The 26,164-nt window shown below is 31.7% G+C and overlaps 3 protein-coding genes across 6 annotated transcripts; 2 read left to right on the top strand and 1 right to left on the bottom strand.

Moving 5' to 3' along the window:
- Positions 1-162: 162 nt before the first annotated feature.
- On the bottom strand, positions 163-4,444 carry LOC106772658 (UDP-rhamnose/UDP-galactose transporter 6). Of its 3 annotated transcripts, XM_022785508.1 has the most exons (8): positions 4,233-4,444; positions 4,096-4,117; positions 3,207-3,399; positions 2,634-2,818; positions 2,358-2,558; positions 1,892-2,053; positions 993-1,340; positions 163-882 (listed from the first exon to the last, which is right to left on the bottom strand). In XM_022785508.1, the coding sequence occupies exons 3-7, from the start codon at positions 3,334-3,336 to the stop codon at positions 1,050-1,052; spliced, it is 969 nt and encodes a 322-aa protein (XP_022641229.1). In that variant the 5' UTR covers positions 3,337-3,399; positions 4,096-4,117; positions 4,233-4,444; the 3' UTR covers positions 163-882; positions 993-1,049. The 3 variants fall into 3 exon arrangements, with proteins under 3 accessions (XP_022641229.1, XP_014514684.1, XP_014514683.1); XM_014659198.2 differs by lacking the exon at positions 4,096-4,117 and having other exon boundaries at positions 163-767; XM_014659197.2 differs by lacking the exon at positions 4,096-4,117.
- Positions 4,445-6,572: 2,128 nt separating this feature from the next.
- Positions 6,573-9,290, top strand: LOC106772659. The gene is made up of 3 exons (XM_014659199.2): positions 6,573-6,895; positions 7,118-7,198; positions 8,546-9,290. Exons 1-3 carry the CDS (start codon positions 6,737-6,739, stop codon positions 8,915-8,917), a joined length of 612 nt encoding a protein of 203 aa, XP_014514685.1. The 5' UTR covers positions 6,573-6,736; the 3' UTR covers positions 8,918-9,290.
- A 9,583-nt stretch (positions 9,291-18,873) lies between these two features.
- LOC106772348 lies at positions 18,874-25,478 on the top strand. 2 transcript variants are annotated; one of them, XM_022785512.1, is made up of 3 exons: positions 18,874-19,023; positions 19,811-20,436; positions 23,887-24,234. In XM_022785512.1, exons 2-3 carry the CDS (start codon positions 19,883-19,885, stop codon positions 23,915-23,917), a joined length of 585 nt encoding a protein of 194 aa, XP_022641233.1. In that variant the 5' UTR covers positions 18,874-19,023; positions 19,811-19,882; the 3' UTR covers positions 23,918-24,234. The 2 variants fall into 2 exon arrangements, with proteins under 2 accessions (XP_022641233.1, XP_014514202.1); XM_014658716.2 differs by lacking the exon at positions 23,887-24,234 and adding an exon at positions 25,118-25,478 and having other exon boundaries at positions 18,883-19,023.
- Positions 25,479-26,164: the final 686 nt, after the last annotated feature.

Here is a 26,164-nt window from a genome sequence, read left to right on the forward strand (position 1 = left end):
ATTCGTACAAAAAGATATTAGAAAATTATGTACATATTTGGTTTATACATTTTATAGCAAAAATGTCTAAACGTGTCCAATAGTATTTCCCTTGTTCACTTTAGAACGAATAATCATATCCGAATTCGAGTTTCTATGAAGTCTCTTATCGATTTAGGTCTTCGCTCAAGAGAATCTTTCTTTCACGAGTTACCTAATCCGAATACTATTGAAACTTATTTTTATATGGGTTACTTGTAACAAACTTTAAGATAAATAGTTTTCTGTGCAACCATTAATGATTAAAGCTTAACTTTGTGCTCTCTTTTTTTCATCTATCACTTTCTTTAAAGTTCTTATCCACAATAAACTAAATACACACACATGAATCAAGGTGGAATTGTGAGTACCATTAAAATCTTATTCTTGACAGAAATAATATTTAATCAGACTTTACTTACCATCCGATCAATCATATTCATTCAGAAAAAGATCTTATCCAAAATAAATATCCACATCATTTTTCTTTTTATTTACCTTCTTTGTATCAAAGTTTAGATCCTACAAATTCCTAAACTTTCTCTGCAACTAATTTGATTTATTGAAGGCGTCCAATATTATACTTATACCAGTCATCATATAAACTTACATGTGAGAGTATCAATATAATAACAACCTAATCCTGCACTTTCAAAGTCGCACTCTCATGGGGGGAACTATGGAGGACCTCTGTCATTCATTTGTGTCGTGTGAAAATTTTCAGTCTTCACACACCGCCGCTCTGTATGCTGCTTTTGTTGACAGAACCAGAATCAAGAAGCAACAACAATGGATGAGTGTCATTAAAGAAGGAGATGAAATTTTTGCTTGGAACCTAGTCAGCCCTATAATGAAATATATTCACTGGAATCCAAAGCAATAAATCATATCAATTAAAAGAATTACAAATGAGATTGAAATAATAAGGTTTTAATTTAAAATAAATAACTACTTTCCTGTAAATAATCACTTACCGTCTTATCATTTCAACTTCTGTAAATAAACCCCCATAATGAGTGAATGCTATGAAACTATTGGTTTTCTGTTTTGTTGGTGGGAAGAGAGTGATTCAAACGCTCCTTTCCACCAGGCTTTGATGAGGCATTGCCATACCATATCATTCCACACACAGCTATAACCATCCCTAAAACCACTTGAATATTAAGACCTTCCCTCCCAAAGAAAAAGAACCCCATTATCAGAACAAGTATGGTCTTCATGTGGCCTAGTACTTGAAAAGAGACCGCAGTGAATCTGCCAATGCAGATAAATTGACTAAGGTTGGTCCCCACTGCTATAGTGCATGACATAAATATGAACATCTGCAAAATCCAACCCAAAATTTGGGAAACTTGGTAAAGGTTAATACCAACCCACATACCACAATCAAAAGCAAAAAAAAGTTCAATTTGTGATTCAATTTACTTCATTCTTGACTTTGTTCTATAATGTTTGTATCATCTAAGTTATACACATTCAATGAAATTAAGACAAATCCTTCTATGAAAATCACCACATAAATCCCAAAGCTTCCAATGCTGAGTAAGTATTAAGCCATATACGATAAATTTATAAAAATATTTTAGATGAATAAACCACGTTAATAAGCAGATTGTATATCTGAAGAAATGCGGCATTCTTAAACGTAAAGGCATGCAAACAAAACCACATATACCATATGCATAATTATCTTATCTACATGCATTTGAAGGTGAAATCAATATCTATTTTAACACATCAAGTCATTCATTATACGTATATCCATGTGAATCCACAGATGCATTTACTCACTTTCTCAGAGAAAACAAATCATCAAGGGTTTACACATTGAATACAATGGCATTGGTGTCTTTTTTTGTGTTCCAGAACTTACCAAAGAACCTGAATTATAAGCAAATTGGTCAACTCTGTTGTTTGTCAACAAGTAGTCTAGAAAAGGGCCCAGAAGAAGTAGTGATCCAGCCTGTGCCGGTGCTGTATGTCCCAATAGGTTGAAAGAACTGAGTGAATACTTCCTCTGAAGGAAATGGACATACTACACACAAAAACATTGAAAATTCATTAAAAAAAAGAGTAGACTAACACTTCTTATACAATTATTTTACAGCACAGGAGAGTTGATTGCTGAAAAATGTACCTGAATCTACCTAAAATGCATTCGAATATTTAAGCATAACATGGAACAATTTTAACACAAACTTCAAAATGTTTGTCATATTGCCTACCACTCTTTGTAGTGTTGCCATGCAGAAGCATGAATCTAGATTTAATTATATGATACTTTAAGTTTGAATTTTGAACTGAAGCAGTTTGTCGCATATGGTGGAATGCATTCTTACATATTGTTGCATAGAGGTGCTCCACACTGCTACAAAGGCAGCAACAAAACCTCTTGTGTTAACACTCACATCAGTAACCGTGCAAACACCAACACCTAAGAGAACGACACATATGCTGAGTTTCGTCCCTCTAGAGTACCTAACCTTGTCGAAAACAACTTCAAAAAGGCACGATACAGGTATCATACTCAACTTGGCAATCTGCAAAATGGTTAAAAAGAAATGTTAACTTCTGAATGCATTAATCGACAGATAGATAAATTCAACCCAACTCACTTGATAGAATCCAACTGAGTTCCACATTAGACTAATATTCATTCCAACAACGGAGAAGTTAGCAAATAAAACAAACTTTAGAAGTTCTGGAAAGGGTAAATGCGAAGGCTGGACGTATCCCAGCATCTTTAGTATGGATGTCATCAAAGTTGTAGTAAGGAAATGAAGACCTGTTAATGTTGTAGCTGCAGGAAAAGGCAAATCATATTTAAAAGATGATAAGAAATTAAGCCAGAACATTATAATGTATTTATTGGGACAAGGCTTAAAATCTATGGAAACATCGAAAAATATTTTGTCAAGTCTTAAATTATCCTCGACTGTTTCCTATTTCCTCATCATCTCTTAAGACTAATTACCATATTTTCACGTATTACCATGATACGTTTTCTTAATTATTTAGAATCAGGATTAGTATAAGGGTTAATATTCTAGATTTTATGAACATATCCAACAAATTTGTACATTGTAGTATATCACAGTTAGTATTTCCTTCCATTATATCTAAAATTCCACAACTCCAACAATGTAAGTCAAGGAAAGGCGTCACTAAAAATTGGAAAAGGAATTTACCAAAACTGAAGCCGTAAGAGGCCATCAAAGCTTTGTTTACAATGATAACTCCAACAGAAGTGACAACATTGAACACCCACGCAGCTGCATCCACTGCTGCCTTCTTCTCAGCCCTGCTAGTCGTTGCCATGTTCTTGCTTATTTTTCACAAATTAACTGACTCTGGGTTCTTCTAACTAGCCTCCATGGCATTCTGTTGAACCATTCAAATGATGTGCATTGGTTAATCCATTTAAATAAACAAATACAAAGCCTGGCAGACTGGAAAATACAAAATTGTCATTTTTAAAATAAAAATAATACAGATGGAAATGTGATCAACGGAATGTAAAACGTTAAAAGCATCAGGACCCAAGATCATTTATATTTATTTACAAACGGTACATTAGACCCAGCTGAAGAATGATAAAATGAACCACCCGTTGATTAAATGAATCTTGCATCCAAAGAAAGCTGGCATTACAATTCGATTCTAACCATGCATAGGAACAACCCCTAAAGTAGTTCACTCATTTTCCTCATCAAAACGTTAAAGTATGATGGCCCGTTTGAATGAAATGTCAATTCAATTTGGCTTTACTGGGTGACACTTATCAAAGACAAAACTCCTAAATTCACCGTAATGTCATATATCAGAAACCAATTCAAATAAATTGAACTCCAATCCATCACCAAAACGAACCCACATGACAATGGGAAACAACTCTGCGTTCTATGAAAAAACAAAATACAGAGTAAATTAAATTTAAAACTCTTATTTTTCATATCCATAATAAACAAATCCCAAAAGGGATCTCGGATCCAGAAGGGTGACGCTAAAATTTAGTAAATGGTAACAATGTTTTCTAAAAGAGAGATCATAATCAAACAAGGGTAAGCTGGTATTTACCAAGATTCAATATTTCTAGTCCCTTCAAAAAAGAAAAAATATCAGATTGTATGAATGAATTAAAACAAACTAAAGGGTAAAAGTTGTGAAGGATTCAGAATATGAAGCAAAAAGAGGTTGAGAACAAATAAACTAACTGTGAATAGAGAAGACATTGGGCGTTGGAATGAATGTAGCATAAGGAAATGTGGGTAGAAAGGAATTGAAGATTGGAGAATGCAGTTTGCAGATTGGAGTAGGAGTGGCACGCGCTGTGCACCCAAGAAAGACGAGCATAATAAGCATGTTATGTTTTTCAAGCATCCTTGTTCTTTTTTCTAATCATGCTCAGCTTTAGATTCATTTTGGAACAACACCAACACAGTAACTGTTTTCTTTTTCCTCCTTTTCTTAAATAATCACAACAATTGTATTCAACCATACTATATTAACTGATTCTGTGCACTTTGAAAACAAATCTAATACTCTTACTCATTAACTTCAATTGCATTCATTAAGTAAATTTAACATTTAATTATTTCTTTTTATATAGAACTAGTTTATCAATTTTTATTTGTAGTTCTGGAATGGTGTGAGGATTAAAAATTAGTTTAAGGGTACAGATTGTGGTATAAATAATATTTGAATATTTTATTATTGATATATCATGAATTTTCTATTATTGGAGTTTTATTTTATAAAAGTCATTGTTTCTTCTCATTTTTTTTAATACTTTTTCTGTTCTTTATAAAGTTTTAATTTCAATTTTTATTTATTTTACTATAAAAGTATGTTATTGGAGTTCGGGTAAAAATTGTAACAATTTTATCCAATCAAAATTAAAAAAAAAAAAAGTTAATTTTTTAAGTCTTTTAGTGAGATTTTTTGTATGTAAGAGTTGTTAGGCTTACATGTAAGATTTAAAGGTTCAGAATGAATCTTTGTTGGATTAAGATTGTTATAATATTATAAAATTATTTATTTAAATTTTCTATATATAAATATTACATCATGTGTAAATATAAGTCTTTCGAGGCACTATAGTTGTTTTTTTTTTATAGTAATTCATAATTCGGAATCTAATGTTTTATAATAGTACTTAAAGTGTTTAATTGGATGTGATTAAACTATAATACATCATTTTATCAAGAGTATATTAACCACAGTCATCAATTTAGTATATTGAAACTTTAAAAATGTTGAGTCTTCTAGAGTTTACATGTGAGTTGAACTGTTTTTTATAAATTATCTATTACATTATTGAGTTAAAAAATGTTGATTTTAAATCGATGTGTTGGTGAATATATATGTTTGGAAATGTGAAATTTGAGAGATAAGTTATATATATATATATATATATATATATATATATATATATGTGTGTGTGTGTGTGTGTGTAAATTCTCTAATAATTTAAATTATACTTATTTTTATGTTTAAGAAGAGTAAAATAGTTCATTGTAATTGAATTCTCTCAAATTCTAAAGTTTAAAATTGAAGAAAATTCTAACTTAATTTAAAGTGGGACAACAAAACGAGGTTACTAAGAATATTTCCACGAGTTAGTACAAATATTATGTAAAATAACTCTTTAAATTTACAATAAAAAAAATTGATATATTTTTTTCATATCTGGAAACTGTGAATGTTCGACTATTTAAAATTGATATTTAAAGTTACAATAATAATTTTTGTACATCACGTCTTAAATGAAAGGTCGCAGTTAAATTAATTCATTGATCAGAAGTTTTTAATTAGTTATTTTCATTTATATATTAATAAATATCTTTAATTTTTGTGTGATAACAATATTATATTTTTTTTTGTGTAAAAGAAACTGTTACCACTATTTAATAACAAATCATTATATATTTTAATTTTATTAACTTTTCTAATAAATATTGTTAAATTCATAATAACTTTTGTCAACTGACAATAATTATGTGTTTAGTTTGAAGAAAGAATGCGAAAAGAAAAAATAACTGAAAGAATGAAAAAAAAAAGTAAATATTTTATCACGCGTATGTGTCCTTGCCTAAATAAAGAACGGTTTATATTTGCCAATTATATTATGTGTCCTTCCACTCTGTACTGTTACCAAACAAAGTACAATAATTTTTCTATTTTCCAATTTCTCTGCTAATAAGCATGTTATCAAGGGAAGCAAAGAATGTTTAAAAATATTATATAAAAAATAACGAAATATTTATAGTGAAAAAGGGATAAGATGTAAAAATAATAATAATAAAACAAAAATACAACACTTCCTTAGGACCTTATTATAAAACACATTTCAAAAAAATATCAGTTATTTCTATAATATTGGTTATGATATCTTAGAATAAAACATTAATTAAAAATTTTATTCAATTTTTATCACTGCCATTAGCCCTAAAAGAAAGAAAAGATTGTTTCTTGAAAAGGTAAAACAAAAAAGAAACATTGAATAAATAGCATTGTATAAAGAATGAGATTAAATTGATTAAAGTTGGATATTTTCACCAAAGTGGTTCAAAGCAAGGGACAAGCTTTTATTACCAATCTATGGAATGTAATGATTTTTGTATTGGTGGAAACCGATGAAAACCGAAACGCCCTCTTTCTCCTTCGCGCATAAAACCCACTCACAACTTCTTCTATTCAATTGGGCAAAGGCACAATCATGGCGAAGAAGAGAAAATCCATAGCCTCAAGCATGGACGAGGTGGACCGAACCATGTATGCTTCATTTTCCAGTGCTGCTAATTCTCTCTCACACCTATACACTCTCTCCATGAACCGCCACAAACTCTCCTTCCAAGCCGGTGAACGCCACTCCCTTGTAACAATTTTCTCTTTTATCCTCCAACCCCTTTTCATTCCATATATTTCCTGGACTTTTCAAAAATAAAAAAACTATCTTTTTTTTTTTACTTCATTTTTAAATTCTTGTTCTCGATTGCAATTGAGTTCTTACCTCCGCATTTTTACTGTTTTTGTCCACGTGTTTAGGGTTTGAACTATGTAATCTGTTTTAATTGGTGTGAGCTGTGTCCGATTTCAGGAAAAGCTTTATCAGTGGATCCGGAGGCAACAAGAGGGTGGATCAAGAGCTGCCCCTGTTGATATACTCGGCTACATTCAGGTTGGTTTCATTCTATGGTTCTTTTTGTGTTTTGCATGTCATTGTGAAGCAAACAAAATGAGAGAGGCTGAGGAATTATAGCTTACTAGTTCCTGATAACATGATGCACATGTATCAATATCATCATACAGCAAGGCTTATAGCTAGAGGAGCTTTGAACTAGTTTTTCGTTGTTTCTTCCCTTGAGAGAAATGTAAATTGTTGAAAGACCTTCAACCAATCATAATAAATGAATAACAAAATGGTCAATTTTTGCCAAACGGCTTTGTGTAAGCCTTGTAGTCAACCTCACTTGGTGAGACAAGGCTATGTTGTTTTTGTTTAAGCGTCCCCAGGTCACACTATTGAGCAATACTGCTGATGGAAAGGAAAATAGTACAAGAAACAATCTATAAAGTTAGTGTTAGTCTTGTTATCCAGATTTTGATTTCATTCTCCGGTATTGACGTTTGCTTAATTGATCAGTAGTGTTTTTGTTTCTGTAGGCTGGATTAACGCAGGTCTTTACCTTTTTCTAAATTATTTGTTTTCTTCCTTGTCTGTTGCATTTTTACCTTGTTATCATTCTTTTATTTGTCTCTGTTCTTAGTGGAATGTCAATTTTTTTTCCTTGAATCAATTAGTGATTTTGTTGATGAACTGAAATTCTAAAGTGTTTTGTTTGCGTAAATGCGGGTTGTAACAGAATCTTGGAAATGTTTCTTAGTGTGAATTTTTAAATTAAATGAAGTTTAACTTTAGAAGGTCTGAAAATTGGGTAAAATTTTAAGCGCAAGAAAGCCTACTTGATTTATCCGATGGATGTTGACCCTTTTCTTTCGTGTGATCTTTTCTATCTTTAAATTATCATTTTCTAAAGTTATTGAAGAGGCGGAACTTTAGTGTAATTGCTCTATTTTAAATTTTTGTGATAACAAGTGTTTGAATGTTTGTGTTTCACTTCTGGGCTTTGAAGTTGCAGAATTACATTGGGGAATGCTGATTCCAAAAAGAGGTAGAAAATACATTGGACTGACAAATTTCCCCAAATTGAAATGACAAGTATTATGTGTCACTTAGTTTTTTGTAGCAGTTTAGGAAGGATGGAGAAGACAATGAAACATCTTTTTCCTTCCATTTTAAAGATTTGTAAGATTGTCAGTTTTTAAGAAATTGCTATCTCAGAAACTTGTTTGCACTTGTGGCTAGTTAGATATCTTGCAGTACTGAAAAACAAAAATGCTAGTTAGATAACATGGCAGGTTTGGGCTACATGGGGATGCCTTTGTACTTGATGCAATGTAATATTGGTTTTTGTTGTTACTGATCACAAATTGCATGAACGAAATTTGATTTCCCTGCTAACAGAATGAGCTGGATTATTGTGGAGAGGAACCGTGTATGTCACCTAGAGTTCCACAGCAACACCAACAATCACAACCACTAATGCATGCCACTGTCACTGGTTCAGGCTTTCCAGTAACTACAGAATTTCCTGGCCAGACACTTATGGGGCAGGGACTCAGGTCTGAGCACATCGATAGTCAATCAAAGAATTCCGTGTTTTCAAATGCTTTGTCAAATCCTGTTCGTCAAATTGGTGAGGTAGGGAACTACTCAAGTGGTCTCTCCATGGGGAATGGAAGCCGTAACACTGAAGACAACTTTCTTCAGCAGCAAAGCAGGGACTCTGCTTCATTCAGTTTCAATGATGCTGCCATGGACATGCATGCAGACTAGTCTGCTGTTTCATCTACTGATTGTGTTTGCTTCACCATCCCTCTACATTACCTACAAAAAGAATTGAATAACCAACGGAAGGGCATATCTGAGTTTTGCTCGTTGTATCCTACAAAAAACAGCATTAACTTATTACAATGCATGCTTGTACCATCCAAGTTGAGTAATGGCTTAGTTCTTCAATGTTCTTTGTAAAGTTTGTTGTTGAAATAGCTTAGAGGTATCAAAATTTGTACCCTGATCGTCTCTCAAGCAAACTTTATTTCAATGTAGGCATTACTTCTATTTCAAGTTTCCTACCTAAACCTGTCTCCTCAAGGATTTCTGGTGTCATGGGTGTCCTTCTCTTCTAATCATAAATATTTTTGGTGTACTTTTTGCTGCAAAATTATTCATAATTCTTTCATAATCAAGATTCTTTAAAAATTTGTTTTCAGTAAAACCATTTAATCTTTTATTTTATCACACAGTAAACCATGAATAAAATTTTAATAATTCTTATTTTGAATTGTTTTTCAGTATGTGTAGTGATAAGAGTGGATAACATTATTCAGTAGTATTTTGAAAGTTATATGTTCAGTGTCTCTAGAAATTCATTCTCATGAATATCTCTTATCGCTCGTTATTTTGTTGAGTAATTCTTATTTTATAAATAAAAGTATACGTAACATTAATATTACAATGAGTATGTACATATTCTTTTTTGTGGCTTCCAAAGTGGTTCACCTTGACCATGCTGAAGGACACAATCAGTCCTTTTCGCACATTCTCTATGTTGCAAGTCACAACTTCGCATCTTTTGTACATCCCATTGCTTTTCATATCTATTTTGTATCCTTATAGCTTGTTCTCTATTATTTTCTTTATATTATTGTTAATCTACGAAGAGAGAGAATAAAGACATGCATTCAACCGCAATTCATACAGTCATTTTAGGATGAACTTAAGAAAGTTCCGAAGTGATGATTCATTACGTTTGGTGAAAGCTTGATAGTTTTTAAAAGAAAGAAAAAGATCAGGGTTTACCCTCAGACAAATGCGGTGTTCATGGAATGATAATAGAACGGAAGAAAACTTAGCATTGGAATCGCTTGTGGTGTTGTGACAATGAGATGGCATTGGCCCAAAAGGCATCTCAGCATCAGAAGAATTCTTGAAGCCGAAGGATAACATAAAAATTTTTACAGTTTAGTAAAATGTGTGAATAGGGGTATTTGAGTAAAATTCAGTTTAAAACGGTTGTGGGAAGTAGAAATTTAAGGAGGCAATTCGAAACATGGATCTTATGAAAAGCCCTTAACCTTCCTTTGGGCCGCGATCGCTTGTATTGGTCCACATATATTTAATCTAATCAAAGTGTATGTAAGTGACGACACATTTTAATTTAATCTCAATAAAACAACACCATCAATTCTCACACTTTCTTTTCCCTTGGCCATAATACATAAACATACGAATTTTATTGTATTTCTTATTGTCTACGTATTTACAAATGACTTATTAAATACTTAGCATATTATCCTTACTAAGTTATTATATTAAACTCATTTTTCTCTTCTTAAGATTACTATAATATAGGTTATAAATTATCAATAACTAATATTGTAGTTTTTTCATTGCACAAAATAAATATCATTTCATATATCTAAATTTACGATAAACAAACAATTCAGATATATAAATTATATCATAACTAAAATTGTAATAAATAAATATTTTTAACATGAAATAATATAAAGTGTATTGCAGTGTATTGTTGTTTTCAATCCTTGATACTTTTAAAAATATTACAATTTAAGTTAGAATTGAAAATATTATATCAAAAGGGATAAAATGTTGAATCATATGTTAATATTGAAAGCATTCGAACAAGTGTTTGAATTTATTTAAATTTTATTTGTTTTAAGGGGTATATTAAGAGACTTCAAAAAGGATGGAAACGAGAAAAATGAAAGCGAAAAAGAAGATGGTTTAAATTAAACGAAAAATAGAAAATAACAAAATTTATAATTTTATTCTCAATACTAACAACATTACTATTAATTTTAATTATTGATCATTAGCATTTAATTTATATTTTTTTATTTCATTATATTAATTATATATAATATGTAATGAATATAATCGATGATAACCTGGTCGATGTATAAAATATACAATTGCAATTTTATTTTTAGTGTGATATCAGTGTTTTTTTTTAAATTTATTTTATTAACGAATAATCATCTTTTTTGTGTAACTTAATTCTTACAAACTTGACAAATTTACACATACAAGTACGAGTAGTGAACATTAGTTTGCTACTGGATAGAGTTGATTTTTTATATTCTATTACAACTCGTTGATTTTTTTAAATTGATATTAAAAGTCAGAGTACTTTTTTTTTAATTTAAATAAAGTAATTCAATTATATATGTAGGTTAGAAAATTTGATTATCTAAATGTAAACATTCATTATTTTTCTTAATCTGAGGTTCAAAATATACTAATATCTCTAGTCTAGGTATGGAATGTGATGAGACAGCAGTTGTAAATGATATGATAGTGACTGATTAAGATAACGGTGGGTCCCATAATGGTGATTGAAATTAAAATTGATGGTGTGATGCAGTGCAGAGAGATGATGATGGTAGGTATAGCAGCCTAAAACCATTCACATTTTCAAATGAAGTCATTAGTATTCATTTCAATCACAATGACTTGTCATCATTTTTTTCATAAACAAACAGACAAATTTCATATTATTTTCGTTAAATATTAAAAAATAAAACATTCGTTGATGTCCGAGGTGACGAGGTTTTATGACGAGGTTTGTAAGTGTAAAAATGTAAAGAAAGTTAGAATATGGAAATAATAAATTATAAAAAGTAAGACAAAATTCTTCATACATCTTTTCTTCGAGGAGAAAAAAAAATTAATATTTTTTTAATTTATTAAATCTATCACGTCATTTATTAACTTTTATAAATTTTTATTTTAAATTCCTTAATTTAAACTAATTCATTTTCACCTCCTCTTTGTCTTCAAATTTACTCATTTCTACTTCTTTTTAAATTCAGTTTTGAATATCCAAATATAAGTTACATGACATGATTTTTCTTTATAGCACGTGACAAAAGGAAAATGTAAAAACTATTTATATATATTTTATGGTTGATCTTTTGTGAAAGACTTTAAATAATTTTTCATAATTTCCATGTCCAAAATTTATGAGTAGTATTATTTATTTGAAAGAAAATGAATGGTTGATGCAAGAGAGTGGTGGTGGGCTCTCACGATGAGGAAAAAGAATTCACATTGGAACTTTCATGTTTTACCCTTCACGCCATCATACAAATGAATTGTTTTGTACTCCAAACTTCAATCGAGGCATTTCGACTCCCACTTCTAAAATTAGGTTACGATGCCAAAAAGGAATAATAGGATTAGATTTTATTCACTTGTCTCGTAATATCGTTTTAGATGGTACTAAGTGGGATAAAGAAGATTTTTATCCTTATCTCCTTCTTAAAAGAAATTTTTTATTTTCATCCTATACTAAATTTAAAACATTAAATATTTGACTTACATATAATTATACAAAATTTTTGATAAAAAAAATATATTAAAAATGTGAATCTAAAACAATTAAAAAATATAAGTGTGTAACTAATATATATATATATATATATATATATATATATATATATATATATATATATATATATATATATATATATATATATATATATATATATATATTCTAATAAAGGTATTTTTAGTCATTTAAATATAGATAAGGACGAAGACGAGTATTAAAATAAATATGAAATGGGGACGTGATAGATTGGATATGTACATATATATTCTCATTCATATATCTAATGAAAAATTTGAAAATTACCTATAAAATAATGTAAATATTTTTCTTCAAAACGGTAATAAGTTCATACGATATCAATGGAGATGGGTTTATTTATCATTTATGCCTATGGTCCAACTTCAAACAGAGTTGATATGTCTCAACCTTTAGTCTCGACTAGCTCGACTTGACCTTTGACTCAAGCCAACTCGACTTAATATTTAGCCTGAGTTGACTTGACATTCAACCTTTAGACAGAGTTGACATGTCTCGACAAGCTTAATTCGACCTTTGACTCAAGCCGACTCGACTTAATCTCTTGCTTGAGTCGACTTGACATTCAACCTTCATTAACTAGCTCAAAATTTACCTTGTGTCAACTTAACATAATCTTCAACTTATATTAACTTGACTCAATCATTGGCTCAGACCAACCCAACTCAATATTTGGCCTCAGCGTGACTCGATTTGACCTTTGGCTCAGGCTGACTCAACTCGACTTTTGGATTGAGTTTGCTTGAATAAACCTTTAGCTTGGACTTGAATCGACTTAACATTCAACTTGGGCCTTACTTGACTTAACTCTTGACCCGAACATATCAACTTGATCTTTTATGGAGATCGACTTAACTCGACCTTTAGTTTGGTCAACCCGTCGTGACCTTAGCTCCGTGTAGACCCTTCTCAACCTTCGTTTGGTTGTAGTCATCTTGACCTTCGATCTGACCAACTTCGTCTCAACTTGACTAGTTTCTAACTTTTCTTCGAACCAACTTGTCTTATCATATAAGTTGGGCCAATTCTTCTTAAACTTCGGTTTAGGATGACCCAATTTGACTTTCAACCTCAATCAATTCTATCAAACCTTTAGTTCAAACCGATTTGATTGAGCTTTTAGTCCAAGCCCATTTGGCTTGACCTTCGTGAATGGAGTAAAAAGAGTGAAATTTCAAATTCTTATATTTTCTATGACATTTGAAAATTTTATAGTTTATTCATTTGAAATATATTCTATTTTTCTTTAATTTTAATTTATTTTTAATTACTTTATTCAACAAGTCATTTTAGTATGAAAAATTATTTTGTTTCAAATAAATAAATCACTCTTCAAAATTACTTCATCCAAATACAATGATTATATTGTTAAAAAGAAGGGTTAAATATGTTTTTCGTTCCTCAAGTATCACACGATTTTAGATTTAGTCCCTGCTTGAAACATTGATGGACTAAAAGTCCTCATAGTTTTAAAACTATTACTATTAATCCTTAAAATTGGAGGACGTTAACTTTTTATTTGAGGTGGCAAACGACAAACCACGTGGTATGTGACTTTCCTGTGCCACGTTGCTTTTTTTTTTTATTCTCCTGTAACTCTATCGTCTCTTCCACTTCCACTTCCACTTTCACCTCCTTCGTCTCCACCCCCAACGACTCCCTTCGCTCCTCCGCCGGCGACACATTCTTTGCGACCTCCGTCTGCTCCTCCACCGTCTAGTCCTTCGACTTCATCCCCGTCATCAACCAAACCACTTCACCGTCTAGTTCTCCTCCCTCACCGGGGTCTCCAACATGCATCTAGTAGCGGTGGCGGCGGTGGCAGCACTCTAAGTCCACCGTCTCAGAGCTCGCCTTCTCCTCAGATCGAGTCCAACCACGTTTTCGCCTTCGTCGTCGTCTTCAATAAAGTCTTGTAACACAGGGATCATAGACCGATCGTACAACGAGATCTAGCCATTTGCAGCATTTCCTGAATCAACTGATCCATACTAATTCCCAGTGGCTTGATCCGCGGGATTAGCAACGGTAGCCATGTCAAATCAAAACGAGATTTGGTGCTCCTTGGGACACAGAAACGCGAATCAAAAGCCCTAAATCGAAATCGAGGGTTTAAGCCCCAAAATCGAAGAGTCGAGAAAACCCTAAAGAGTGCGAAATAGAGAGATTCTTGTTGTGGTGGTCGGAATCGCCGTGGGGGAAGTCATGATTCTTGTTGTGTTAAGCATTCTCTGCATATTTCTCTTGCTTCCCTTTCGCGTGATTTGAAGTTTTTTTTATGATTTTCTTTTTTTAAATTGAGTTTTGAAATACTCTGTTACTGTGTTTGCGGCCTCATTCCAGAATTATTGCCTTCTATCTGATATGGAATTTGTGGTTCATTTTTTGTTCTTGATTGGGGTTGAATCACATAGTTTTCAGTGATTCTATAGTTTTTAGGCAAGTTTGTGGCTTGTTTGGTAAATCAGCGTGATTCTATGGATTATTGGTAATTGAGATTTTCTAATTTATAGTTTTGTAAGTGATGAAGATGAATGTGCGACAGTGATGGAGTTGATTTTACAGTGGTTATGGAAGTTGAGGTCTGATTGTAGTCCATGGAAAAAAGTAACGTGACACACGATTACAGTTAGCTGGCATTACATGTGGTTGGCCGTTAGTTAAAATTTAACGCCATCCAATTTCAAGGATTAAGAGTAATAGTTTTAAAACTATGAGGATTAAAAGCCATCAATATTTCAAGTATGGACTAAATCTAAAATTATATAATACTTGAAGGACGAAAAACATATTTAACCCTAAAAGGAATAACATTGACATGACATTGTCATATAACACTCACACTGTTATCTGACATAACACAATGATAATAGAAAAAGCTTGAAAAAAAACAAACAAAAAATTTGAAAATAAATAAATAATTTTTTCATACATGATATGTACAAAAATGTGTTAACCACGTTTACACAAATTAAAAAAAATATTTAATTGAACTGTTTAACATAAAATGAAATTTAATTAAAATAAAAAATTAAAAGATAAAATTGAATACTATAAACAAAAATTGGGAAAAACATGACTTTAGTTAACATATAAATAAAATATTTTATTCTCGAATGATAGAGGGTAATTTTTTATTTTGGACCTATTTAACATTTATTTATGTTTATGAATATCTCACGATAAAATTTGTAACAGATAATTAATACATGCATATATTTATTGTCTACATATAACAGTTATTTTAATAATACATATTTATGAATGGATGAGTATCAAAATATTCATATGGATGACTATCCATCATTTATAAAAAAAATTATAATTGAATTTTAATTTATATTTTATTAGTTAAATTTAATTAAAATTAAAATTAATTCATATTTTATCATGTTAAATTCAATTAAAATTAAATTTTAATTTATATTTTATTAGTTAAATTTAATTAAAATTAAAATTAATTCATATTTTATCATGTTAAATTCAATTAAAATTAAATTTTAATTTATATTTTATTTTAATTTACTTTTTGTAATTTTTTTTAGATTTTATTTTATAATTTTATAAAGTTTTATTAAAATATCTTCGAATGTCCAAATATTTTTACATATTTTAAAATATGATTAAGTATTTTTAAACAACCTTCCGATAACTAACAAAATAAATAACGAATGAATATTTTTATTATAATCCAAACCATTACCATCCTACTTAACCTTCAATATGGTTTTGACTTCTATATATTTCTCTTTTCTCATTAAGACGACTATACAAGGTGATTTACAAATACAAGGTTTAAAATAATATGTCTCATTAATATTATATATAAGGGAAAGGGGACAAAATATATTTGTGTATGGAGATTAACAATTTTTGTTTGGTTCGTAGCAAGGTTTTAACAACTTTATAATATTAAAAGTCTCAGCACGTTCTTATTCTCCAAATTGCAAGAAACAATCAAAACATCAAAAGGTGTTACATCATTACATAAATATTATATTATATAGATTAAACATTAGGTTAATTCTCACGGTATGTATGCTTTTTTCTTTAGTGTATGCGTGTGAAATAGTTATTTAAAAATAATAATTATAAATACAGAGTATTATATTATATTTAAGTAGTTAAAATAATTTGTAATTTTGATTATTTATGTAAAGCTGTACCACTTACATAAGCAGAGTTAGGTCAGGTAACTTTTTTTTTTTTACATTTTTTTATAATCGGAAACATCTCCAATCCAAGGCACTTGTGAGATATTGCAACAATATTATATTGGTAAACTGAAATATTCTTATTTAATGTGTCAGTTTGTGTAAATTTTAGTCACTAGTAAATATAAATAAAAGTAAAATTATAAAAGTATTACAACTCTTATCTTGAATTTGAACTATAGTTTTGAAATGAAACAAGTGTCAACTAAAATATGTGGATTTACAAATTTATGTTTGTATTAGTGCATTTTCAATTTATAATATCATTAAGATTTGGATCTTATTTTAAGAGCAATCTTATAGAACTTTAAGAGATCCTTACATTTTCGCAACAAACTAGAAAAAACTTCAAGTGCTTTCATTATCAGTAACAAAATTATCTTATTATAAAGTAAGTTTGGCATCATTATTGATAACAAAATTACCTTGATATATAATTTTAAAAATATTGAATATTCTGACGAATCTTTTCAGGAATAATAAAATCAACAAACAAGAGCTAGATTTATATAAAAGATTGATTCTCACTCAATCTCAAAATTTTAAAACAAAAATTAGAGACTTTTTTTAATATGATATTCAACTTTTTTTTTTTATCTTTCCTTAAAACAAATTTAAACTCACTTAAATTCAACCATAATTTTGTATGTAAAAGTCAATTCAGTCCCATTCTTTCATTGAACGGAGATTAATTTATAGATACATTATTGATTTTCTTCATATTTTATTTGGTATTAATACGAAGCGTAACATGTAGGAATGATTAGGGTGTTGAGATGATATGATAATTTAAAAGTCCATGATGCAGAAATCAAAGAAGAGGAATAGAAAATCTCTGGTGAAAACAACTTTTGTGTTGTGTTGCAGTAAGGTGTAATGCATGAAAATGAGCAACCATGTATTTGCTGCTGAGATAATCTGAGTCTCCCATGGGAAAGTGTGCTAATGGTGAGGATGATGCTGTTCACGAGGTCAGAAACTCTATTCATCTCATTATCATAGGTTTTGTTTGGAAGTGAGAATTTTGGACCTTAGCTTTTCATTTCAGAATGCCAAATTTGGACCTTTCCTTTCCAGAATATATTCCACTCCTCACAATTTAGGATTATTTGTTCCCTGCTTTGGTTTGGAAGAAATGTGTAGCAGCTACAGAAATATTCTCAAAAGAGGAAATATTAGCTCCTACCACTGTTTTCAAAAGTGCCACTCTTCTGTGTTCGTTTTTACAGCCCAACCTCTTCTGAAATTGGACCCAAACTCAAACGCAACTTAGCTCAAAAACTATCACATTCTCAAGTCATTTTTCTCACTATAAATGTAACACTGTTTTCTTTTACTGTTACAGATATTTGAATAACCTAACCCAACCCACTCTACAAACAATTTCATTTCATCTGTTGTAATAATTGGCTCAACATACTTTTGAGACATTAAATAACAAAAAGTTTCCACTTTACCCAATGGAGGAATCTGGCCAATAAGAACACAGAACTGTTCTAAAAAACCTTTATGTCCGATTTAATTATAAAAATGTCAGCTTTAATTAATGTGTACTTGGGGAGACACATTGTATCCATTACTACAACTTACTCACTGGAGTTTTTTTGGTAAACATATATTGACTTATCTTAATTAAGTTCGAAGAACATTTTATTTTTCAAGCTGATTCCTCTTTTGTTGTCAAAAAGCTGAACGAACCAATTTCCACATATCAATTTCATCATGTCTACCATTTTAGTTGACGTCTTATCTTCACTTTAGGTTAACCACACAAAAAGCAGAGTGAATTACACTGTTTGGCGTGTATTTTTTTTTTCTAGAATTTTCCACACATCATTTGTTTATTCATTATTTATGGAACCAGTTTTGTTTAACTACTTAAAAGACTTGCTTTCTAGATTTGTCGTGACGATTTTTTCTCGAGAAAGAAAGCAGAACAAACAAGGATTAAAATTAACCATTCTTTAACAACCGAAGAAATAAATAAGAACAGCTAAAAAATAAAACAGTTATGTTAGACAAATTAAGTAATAAATAAAAAAACATAACATGCCATTGCGCACATTGAAGAATGGGGTCACGTCGCTATCATGCGCCGTGTGGGTCACTGTCCTATTCTCCTTTTAAATAATTGAAACCAGAAGAAAAATATACATAATCGGATTTTTTTTCCTTCTTATTCATCGTTCAATTCAATCACTCGCCGAGTTTTCGTCCGGATGCTCCGAACCGTTGCTGTCCATCCACGCGCCGCCGACCTTCCGTTCTGATTCTCGGTACTGTAAACTGTTCCTTCTTCTTCGATCTAGGATTTGCAGTTTGTTTCTCGGAGAAGTGTTGGAAAACCGACACTTTGAAATCTAGCTCTGCGTTGTTCGATTTGAGTGTGATTTCAGTGTGCTCGGGGCTCGGTGTTTCTGATTTTTTTTCTCATGCATTTTCGAGTAACTCAGAAGCTTTCTTTTCTTTTATCTTTCCTATTTTTGGTTTTAGCAATTTAATTTCGTTTCTTGGATTTTTTTTTATCGTGTTCGAGAAATTGCGCACTGACGTATTTTCGGAGTGGTTGCATTGAAGTAGAGATCTTTCTGTCTCGGTAGTGAATCGACGGAAATTGTTTATTTATGTGTGTATCATATGCATGCTCAGTAGGATGGTAAGAAAATATACATGACGGATTATATAAGATGCCTGGGAGTATTGATAAAGCGAGTTGTGTGGATTTCGAGCTTTCCTCTATCCAATTATTTTGATGATTTTGGCTAAAATCGTATCTCAAATTGTGGCAATTTTAGCTGCGTGGATTTATTATGTGTTTACTTTGAACAACAGATTCAGCACGTTTTGAGCATCTGGAAACTTGAGGATGCCTCGAAATGGTTTTAGTTCTGTGAGATTGTGCTTCTGTTAACTCTCAAGGCTTTTCAAATCCGTGTTTTTGCTATGAAATGCGCTTTTCTAATAGTTGAAAGAGTTAGTGGAATGAAAAGTATTGCTAAGAATGTTACAAATTTTATAACTGAAGAAAATCACTCTGATCTCTGGTTACTTTTGGTTGATAAGGCTGTTAGGTTCTTCAGAGAGAAGGGAGCCTCACATAGAAATCATTTTATGGTGCACCGATGAGCAGAACTGATGTTATTGGCAGTAGAAGGAGGAGGATTCTTCTCTGCTTCGGCTTCAGGGTATACTAAGGGCCTGAGCCTTCTCCTCTTGGGTCAGAGGGATGAGGATAAACCCATGAGAGTAGCTCCGTGGAACCAGTACCAGTTGGTAGACCAAGAAACTGACCGCGAGCTCCAGCTGGCTTCTACAAAGAATCGCCTCACCCGCGGCTGTGCCTCCTTTGTTTGCTTTGGTCGCACTTCCGCAGGTCTTGATACTCCGTCTCCTCTTAAAGTGGGCCCTGCCCAGCAGCATGATGTCTCTCCAGGACCTTTGGTTTCCAACAAGGGAAATGATCCTTCCGCACCACTCGATGATGGAAATGATAACAGAAAGCTTACACTTAAAAGTAGCATAAAGAAGCCGCAAATTGTTAAACCCGTTCATGTTGAGGCTGCTAGTGAGCAGGAAGCAGCAGGTGGACAGGGGATTTGTGCACCTGGTGGTCAAGCAGAAAGAAGGAAAGTGCAGTGGACGGATAACTGTGGTAGCGAGCTTGTTGAAATTCGAGAATTTGAGCCCAGGTATTTAAATATTTTATTTTCTACGCCAACTTCTCTTTTGCTTGAGTGCTAAGATTTAACTCTCTTGTTTATCAGATGGTATCATTGGGATTTCCTGATACGTAATATTTTATGATTGACACTAGTGAATTAGATATACTTTTTAATGGCCTCTTCATTTCCCCCATCTTTATTATAAATGACACAAACATCTGATGTTGTCATAAATAATATGTGAAGCATTTAGCATTTCTGGCTTGTGCCTAAGTTGAATGAAATAATTTTCATTTTTTCAAATTGAAGTGTTAACTGAATCTGATTAGTGAAGGAGCATCTATGGTTTCTCCAAGGAGGTTTATACTCCTTTAATCTAAATGCTATTAGGTCCAACTGGCAGCTTGAAGACTAAGCTGGTAACTGGGCTTGATTATTGAATGAAAATGTGGGATTCCCCTTTGACACACTATGTGTTGAAAAATTCGCATTCGCGCCTTCTTTGTTCCACTTTACCAAACACACCCTAAACAATCAAGGATAGGAGATTTGGAAAATTGTTAAGTCAATCATATGTTTAGTTTTTACAATATGACCTGTAGTTGAATAGTAAAATCAATTTTCTTACTCTAAATGATTTGGGAAAAGTCAGATTACATGGTTAAGGTCTAGGATACGTGTTCTAACCTCCAGTTATATGGAATCGTAGAAATGTCTAGTGCTTAGGGTATGACCTTTCTTGACTCTTTATCTTAGGTTTCAACTTTCAGCATGAATTTGAAGTCTATTATTTTCTCTTTCTGGTCAAGTGTCTGGCAATTTACAGCATAATAGTCATTTATGGAAATTTAGGGCCCCTTTATGTGTTTATTCATTTCTTGTTTTTATTTTTTGTTTCCACTCAACCCATGACCAACCAAATACTTCATCCCTTTTTCGGATGCTGTAATCTAGGATAAGTAAAAAGATTTGCTGTTACTTAGTAATCCTCTATAATGCATTGTGTTATGAGCTTTACTTAGTCTAAAACTAAAGCCATTTGCTTTTGCATTATTTAGCTCTTTTGTATTTGTAATGGATAATGATGGTATGAATTAATTTTTCCTTGCAAATTTGAGGATTTTTTTTTTAAAATGTGCAATTTTAATTATAAGTATTAAAAAGGATGCTTTTCTCGTAAACTAAAAATAATAGCCTTTGAAAAGATGTTCTAAGGGAAGAGATATTTTGCAGGCCCTTTTTGTAAAGCTTAAGCAATTGGGTCCTTGAATTCTTTTATTTTAAGCTATTTTTTGAGGTTTTTGATGGAAAAATTAGTGGCGATGCTGTGGCAACAATCAACATGACTGTTTTGAAGTTTTTTGGAATCTTAAATTTTAGATGAATGATAGATATTCGGGCAAATTTTCATTTCTCGCACTATGGTTCTATATGAAGTGGATTTGTAACTTGGAAGGGTTAAGTTGATTTGATTACCCCCCTTTGGTTTTTCTTTTTGTCCTTTTATTAAAGGATGCCTTACGCTCAATCATTGTACTTGATTCCATTATGATCAAGTCCACAGGAAGAAGTATATACAAGGGTTTCCTGAATTTACCTTTTTGTTGGATGTGTAATCACTTAGTCTCTGCTATTTTCATTTCTTGCACCTTATCGATCACTAAAGACATCTGGCACTTTTCTCCTTATTTTGAAGTTGAAACTTTCTTTAGTATATGCACATAATGCAGACAAGGTTATTCATCATATATGTTTATTTAGTTATTTATTTAACTTATTAAGCTGTATTACTTTTGCGAACATCAGTGGGTTTATTTGTGTTGTATGAAAATTTCCACCAACTACTCTAAAATAATGCTTTTTTGGCCAATAAAATAATGGAAGAAAACTTCAACTAGTAATAAAGAGATATTTTACTCTTTTGTTGAGCCATGGACATCTTTTGTAACATTGGTTTAGCATAAAGATTAGTTCGCATGTTGGTTGTGGAGATCAACTTGGAAATAGCATGAAAATGAAGCATTTGCTAGCATTTTGATACAGTGGGTGGGCATCGATGTTCGAGGAATAAGTATAGAGTTCCAGACTGACCTTGGTAGCATATGCTTGCTTTTGATCTTTTATAAATCTTTTCAACGTTAATACACTGGGTCTTTATATAGTTGAGTTTTGATGTTCGATTCAGCTTGCTTTTTTGCTTGATCGCATAAAGTTTATGACAGGTTTTCCTTGGGGTGGGGTACTTGATTCCTCTAAAATGAGGGGTGTACTTTAAATGACAAACTACATTTACAGCAGTTGATTAAAAAATTAATGAGTTGAAATTTCATAGTCTTTTTTATACATGCTATATTTTATTAAAATCTTGACGATTTTCAAAAACCAATGATTATAACTCTATTTTTTACCTCTAAAGTGCATTGCCTCAGTTTAGAGGAATCAAATCCTTGGGAATGTTGTGGTGTTTGATGGTGTCTTTTTTTTTTACAACAAAAGCTGAAAATTTGTATCTGACCATTTTCTTCAAGTTGTCTGAAAATCAAGTTCCTTTCGATAAGCACACTGGGCATTTTTTCAATGCTGCATGGTTGTTGATTATGAGAAATGTATTGAAAATTCTGCTGTTGACGTTTTAAATAAACATGCTAGGTGGCTTTTCTCCTTTGAATTTTCAACCATTTTTAGAGCTTTGTTTTAATAGTTCTTTTGGCACTTTAAATGATCATAGCAGTTTTACAATAAATTTTTCCAAACACGCCACCAACCTGTGAAACAATAAGCCATTTTAGAATAAATTGTAGATATTCTCATACAGCGTCTACTTTTGGAGGCTAAATCATGGTCTACTCAGGTAAAGACATGCAGTTGAATTTATTGCCTCCATGCGTGGATTTGTATAATGTGTTTGTGTTCTCGTGATCAATTGCTCTTTGTCAGTATTGATCAATTTGATTTACTCTAACTAAAGTTCACTTTGGTTACGTGATTGTTTTTCAGGGGTAAATAATCTTTAGTAATCATAGCTTCACATAATTCTTTTTTGCACACACCTTTTTCCACATGCGACACCTTTTTAAGGTTTTCCAAGTGATACCACATCTTGGTATCAAAATTTCCTCCCCTTTCCTGTGCAACTCTTCACTGTCTCTCGTTTTTCAACCCCACAAAACAGTCAAAACTTAAAATTCAATATTGCAACTTCTATATATAAAGCCCTGTGGCTGAACACTTGTCCTACTCTGGTAAATATGCATTTCTTGCTGTGCTGATTGGTGCCTTCAGCATCTTTGTTTGTTGGTGATTGAATATTCTATAACCCAGAAAATAGTTTCCTCTGGATTTCTAATGCTATTGCCTGGTAAATACATCTTATAACTGCCTTCGTTACCATTCAAGGCCCAGTAGAATACAATTCCTTTTCTAAGGACAAAGGTTTTGCTTTTTGTTCCTGTCATCTTTTTGGCTCATTTGTTTCAGTTCAGCACTCCCTAGTAGGTTGGACTTTTGAAAGTCTGTGGCCCTTCAGTGACTAATGGTCCTATCCCGTGCATCTGTTTCTGGACCTGGTGGTCGTTGATATCATATTTTTGGTAGACTGGATATGGCAAAGAATGCATCTATGGTCTTTTGAAATGTTTTCAGGAGATAGGGTTGTAATCTAATTCCCAAGGGACTTTGTAAAGGAACGTGCTTTGTTTTTTAGAGACGAGCAGGTTTTGGTTAATTCTAATTGAGGGATGAGAACATTGAATTCCCACATGAACAAATTTTTGCATTATTATTTCTTGTGGCAGTATCCAATAAAAAATAGAATAATTGTAGGAATTCTATTTAAAGAGGCAAGAATCAATACTTGTTTTAAATTGCGTGTAACTTCAGGTTTATGTAATGCATGTTGTAGTGATAGGAAACCTTGAGGTTATGTTTCTCATTTCGTTCAATATTGCTGTTTATATCTTTAATGAGTACATTATAAATCAGACCATGCTACTATTGATTTGTCAATTAACTGTCTTGTGATGACACTGGCACGGAGTTGGGGAGGGAAGTACCTCCTCAACCCCAAACCTGTCTATTATTTCCCTACTCCTATTTCCTCACTCTTCTCCTGTTCCCATCCTTGATTCCCTGTGTTAATATTTTCCCATTCCTGACCCCGATTCCTTGAAGGTCCTCGTGTGACCTTGAAATTGTAAATATTAATAATAAGCATTCAGCAAACTCAGGTCTCCTTTAACAAATTCCAAATTGTCACAAATAACATTTATATATTATTTATTAATAAACACACTTAAATAGAGAGGATAATTCTCATTTTAAAGATGTGAGGATAATATTGTGATTATACATACTTATATGGGCAGTCAAGAATAAAAATTAGTGATCACATTGTTATTTAAAAGTCTTGTACATTTTTCTTATAATTCAGACTTTTCAATAAAACCTTAAAGAGTCATATTGCGTAATTTTTTTTTTAGCCGAATAAGAGTGATTTTTTTCATTCTTCATATGTGGAAACCCTGGATAGGTTTGCAATCCTCAATTCTCGGGATAGGTTTGCAATCCTCAATTCTCGGGATTTTTGGCTGTACTAACTTTATCTATTCGTACATGTTTATAACTTTTTTCTTTGTTATGTGTATTTTTGCTTTCATGTTTTATTATCTACTTGTAATTCAATACGTTGCAATTTGTCATTCAACTGCAGTGAAGTGGATGGATCGGATGATGAATTTGATAGTGGAAACGACAGAACTTGTTCATGTGCGATTATGTAAATTGGAGTTTCATTAAGTTGATAGGTTGATCGGGGTCATTCACTGTTAACACAACCCATCACTCGGTATGAGGCAAAAGAGGCAAGGTTTCAGTTTCCGTGGAGATATGTTCAACCAACACCTTGCCTTAGTGATGTGTTTGTCATTGCTCGCTGCGGCTTTAAATTTTGCTCCTCTGCTCAGCATCAATTTGTATCATTCTTGTATGTGTGAATTCTTTGCCTTTGATTCATCATTTTTATGCTACTTTATGTTCTTATTTTTATATGGATTAACCAAGTTTTCTTTCTATGCTCTGGCGTTTTCTAGAAGAAAGATAATATACAAATGTAAGATTTTGTAAAAAAGGGTGTGGCAACTTGGTAACAAGCTTGTGATGGGACGGGGATTGTTAAGGTATATTATCTGTTGAGAGGATAAAGAAAAGTTCATACTGTTGCAATTGCTTTGTTGTTGAAGATTGATAGGGGTAAAATTAGCTTTCGTCCATCATGCCTTATTATGAAGCAGTTTTCTTGCATTCGGGCTCGGATTTTGAAATACCATTTGTGTCCTATTTTTCTTTACCTGCTATTTCACTTAGTACTCCTGCAGCTCCAATTTCACTAGATCTAATCAATTAGTTGATTTTATTTTGTTGTCATAATCATGGATTTAATTTATACGAAATTAAAATTAAAGCATATTTCACTGCATTCGTTTCAAAATATTTAAGATAGTGTATTATTATGTTATTCCAAATATTTTTTATTAAATGCGCACTATTATTAACCATTAGTAGTTGGAAAAGGTGAAAATAATAGAAAATATAATATAAAGTTGGATTAAGACAAGTTTCAATAATATATTTAGCCAAGAATAAGACAGACTTATACTAAAAATGAGCGTAAAATTTTATTTTATAAGTGAATTTTATAATTTAAGTTAAATTTAAAATTTATATTTTAAAATGATGTTATAATTATGTGAAATTTTTT

Source organism: Vigna radiata, chromosome 8, assembly GCF_000741045.1.
Source record: "Vigna radiata var. radiata cultivar VC1973A chromosome 8, Vradiata_ver6, whole genome shotgun sequence".
In the NCBI taxonomy this organism is placed as follows: Eukaryota; Viridiplantae; Streptophyta; class Magnoliopsida; order Fabales; family Fabaceae; genus Vigna; species Vigna radiata.

Excerpts from the sequence above, each read along its gene's own strand:
- LOC106772658 (XM_014659198.2), bottom strand. The coding sequence starts at position 3,336 with ATGGCAACGACTAGCAGGGCTGAGAAGAAGGCAGCAGTGGATGCAGCT. Across the intron at positions 2,819-3,206 it reads CTCTTACGGCTTCAGTTTTG|CTACAACATTAACAGGTCTT; the intron begins GTAAATTCCTTT and ends CTTTTCCTGCAG. Across the intron at positions 2,559-2,633 it reads ACTCAGTTGGATTCTATCAA|ATTGCCAAGTTGAGTATGAT; the intron begins GTGAGTTGGGTT and ends ACCATTTTGCAG.
- LOC106772659 (XM_014659199.2), top strand. The coding sequence starts at position 6,737 with ATGGCGAAGAAGAGAAAATCCATAGCCTCAAGCATGGACGAGGTGGAC. Across the intron at positions 6,896-7,117 it reads CCGGTGAACGCCACTCCCTT|GAAAAGCTTTATCAGTGGAT; the intron begins GTAACAATTTTC and ends GTCCGATTTCAG. Across the intron at positions 7,199-8,545 it reads ATATACTCGGCTACATTCAG|AATGAGCTGGATTATTGTGG; the intron begins GTTGGTTTCATT and ends CCCTGCTAACAG.
- LOC106772348 (XM_014658716.2), top strand. The coding sequence starts at position 19,883 with ATGTTATTGGCAGTAGAAGGAGGAGGATTCTTCTCTGCTTCGGCTTCA. Across the intron at positions 20,437-25,117 it reads ATTCGAGAATTTGAGCCCAG|TGAAGTGGATGGATCGGATG; the intron begins GTATTTAAATAT and ends ATTCAACTGCAG.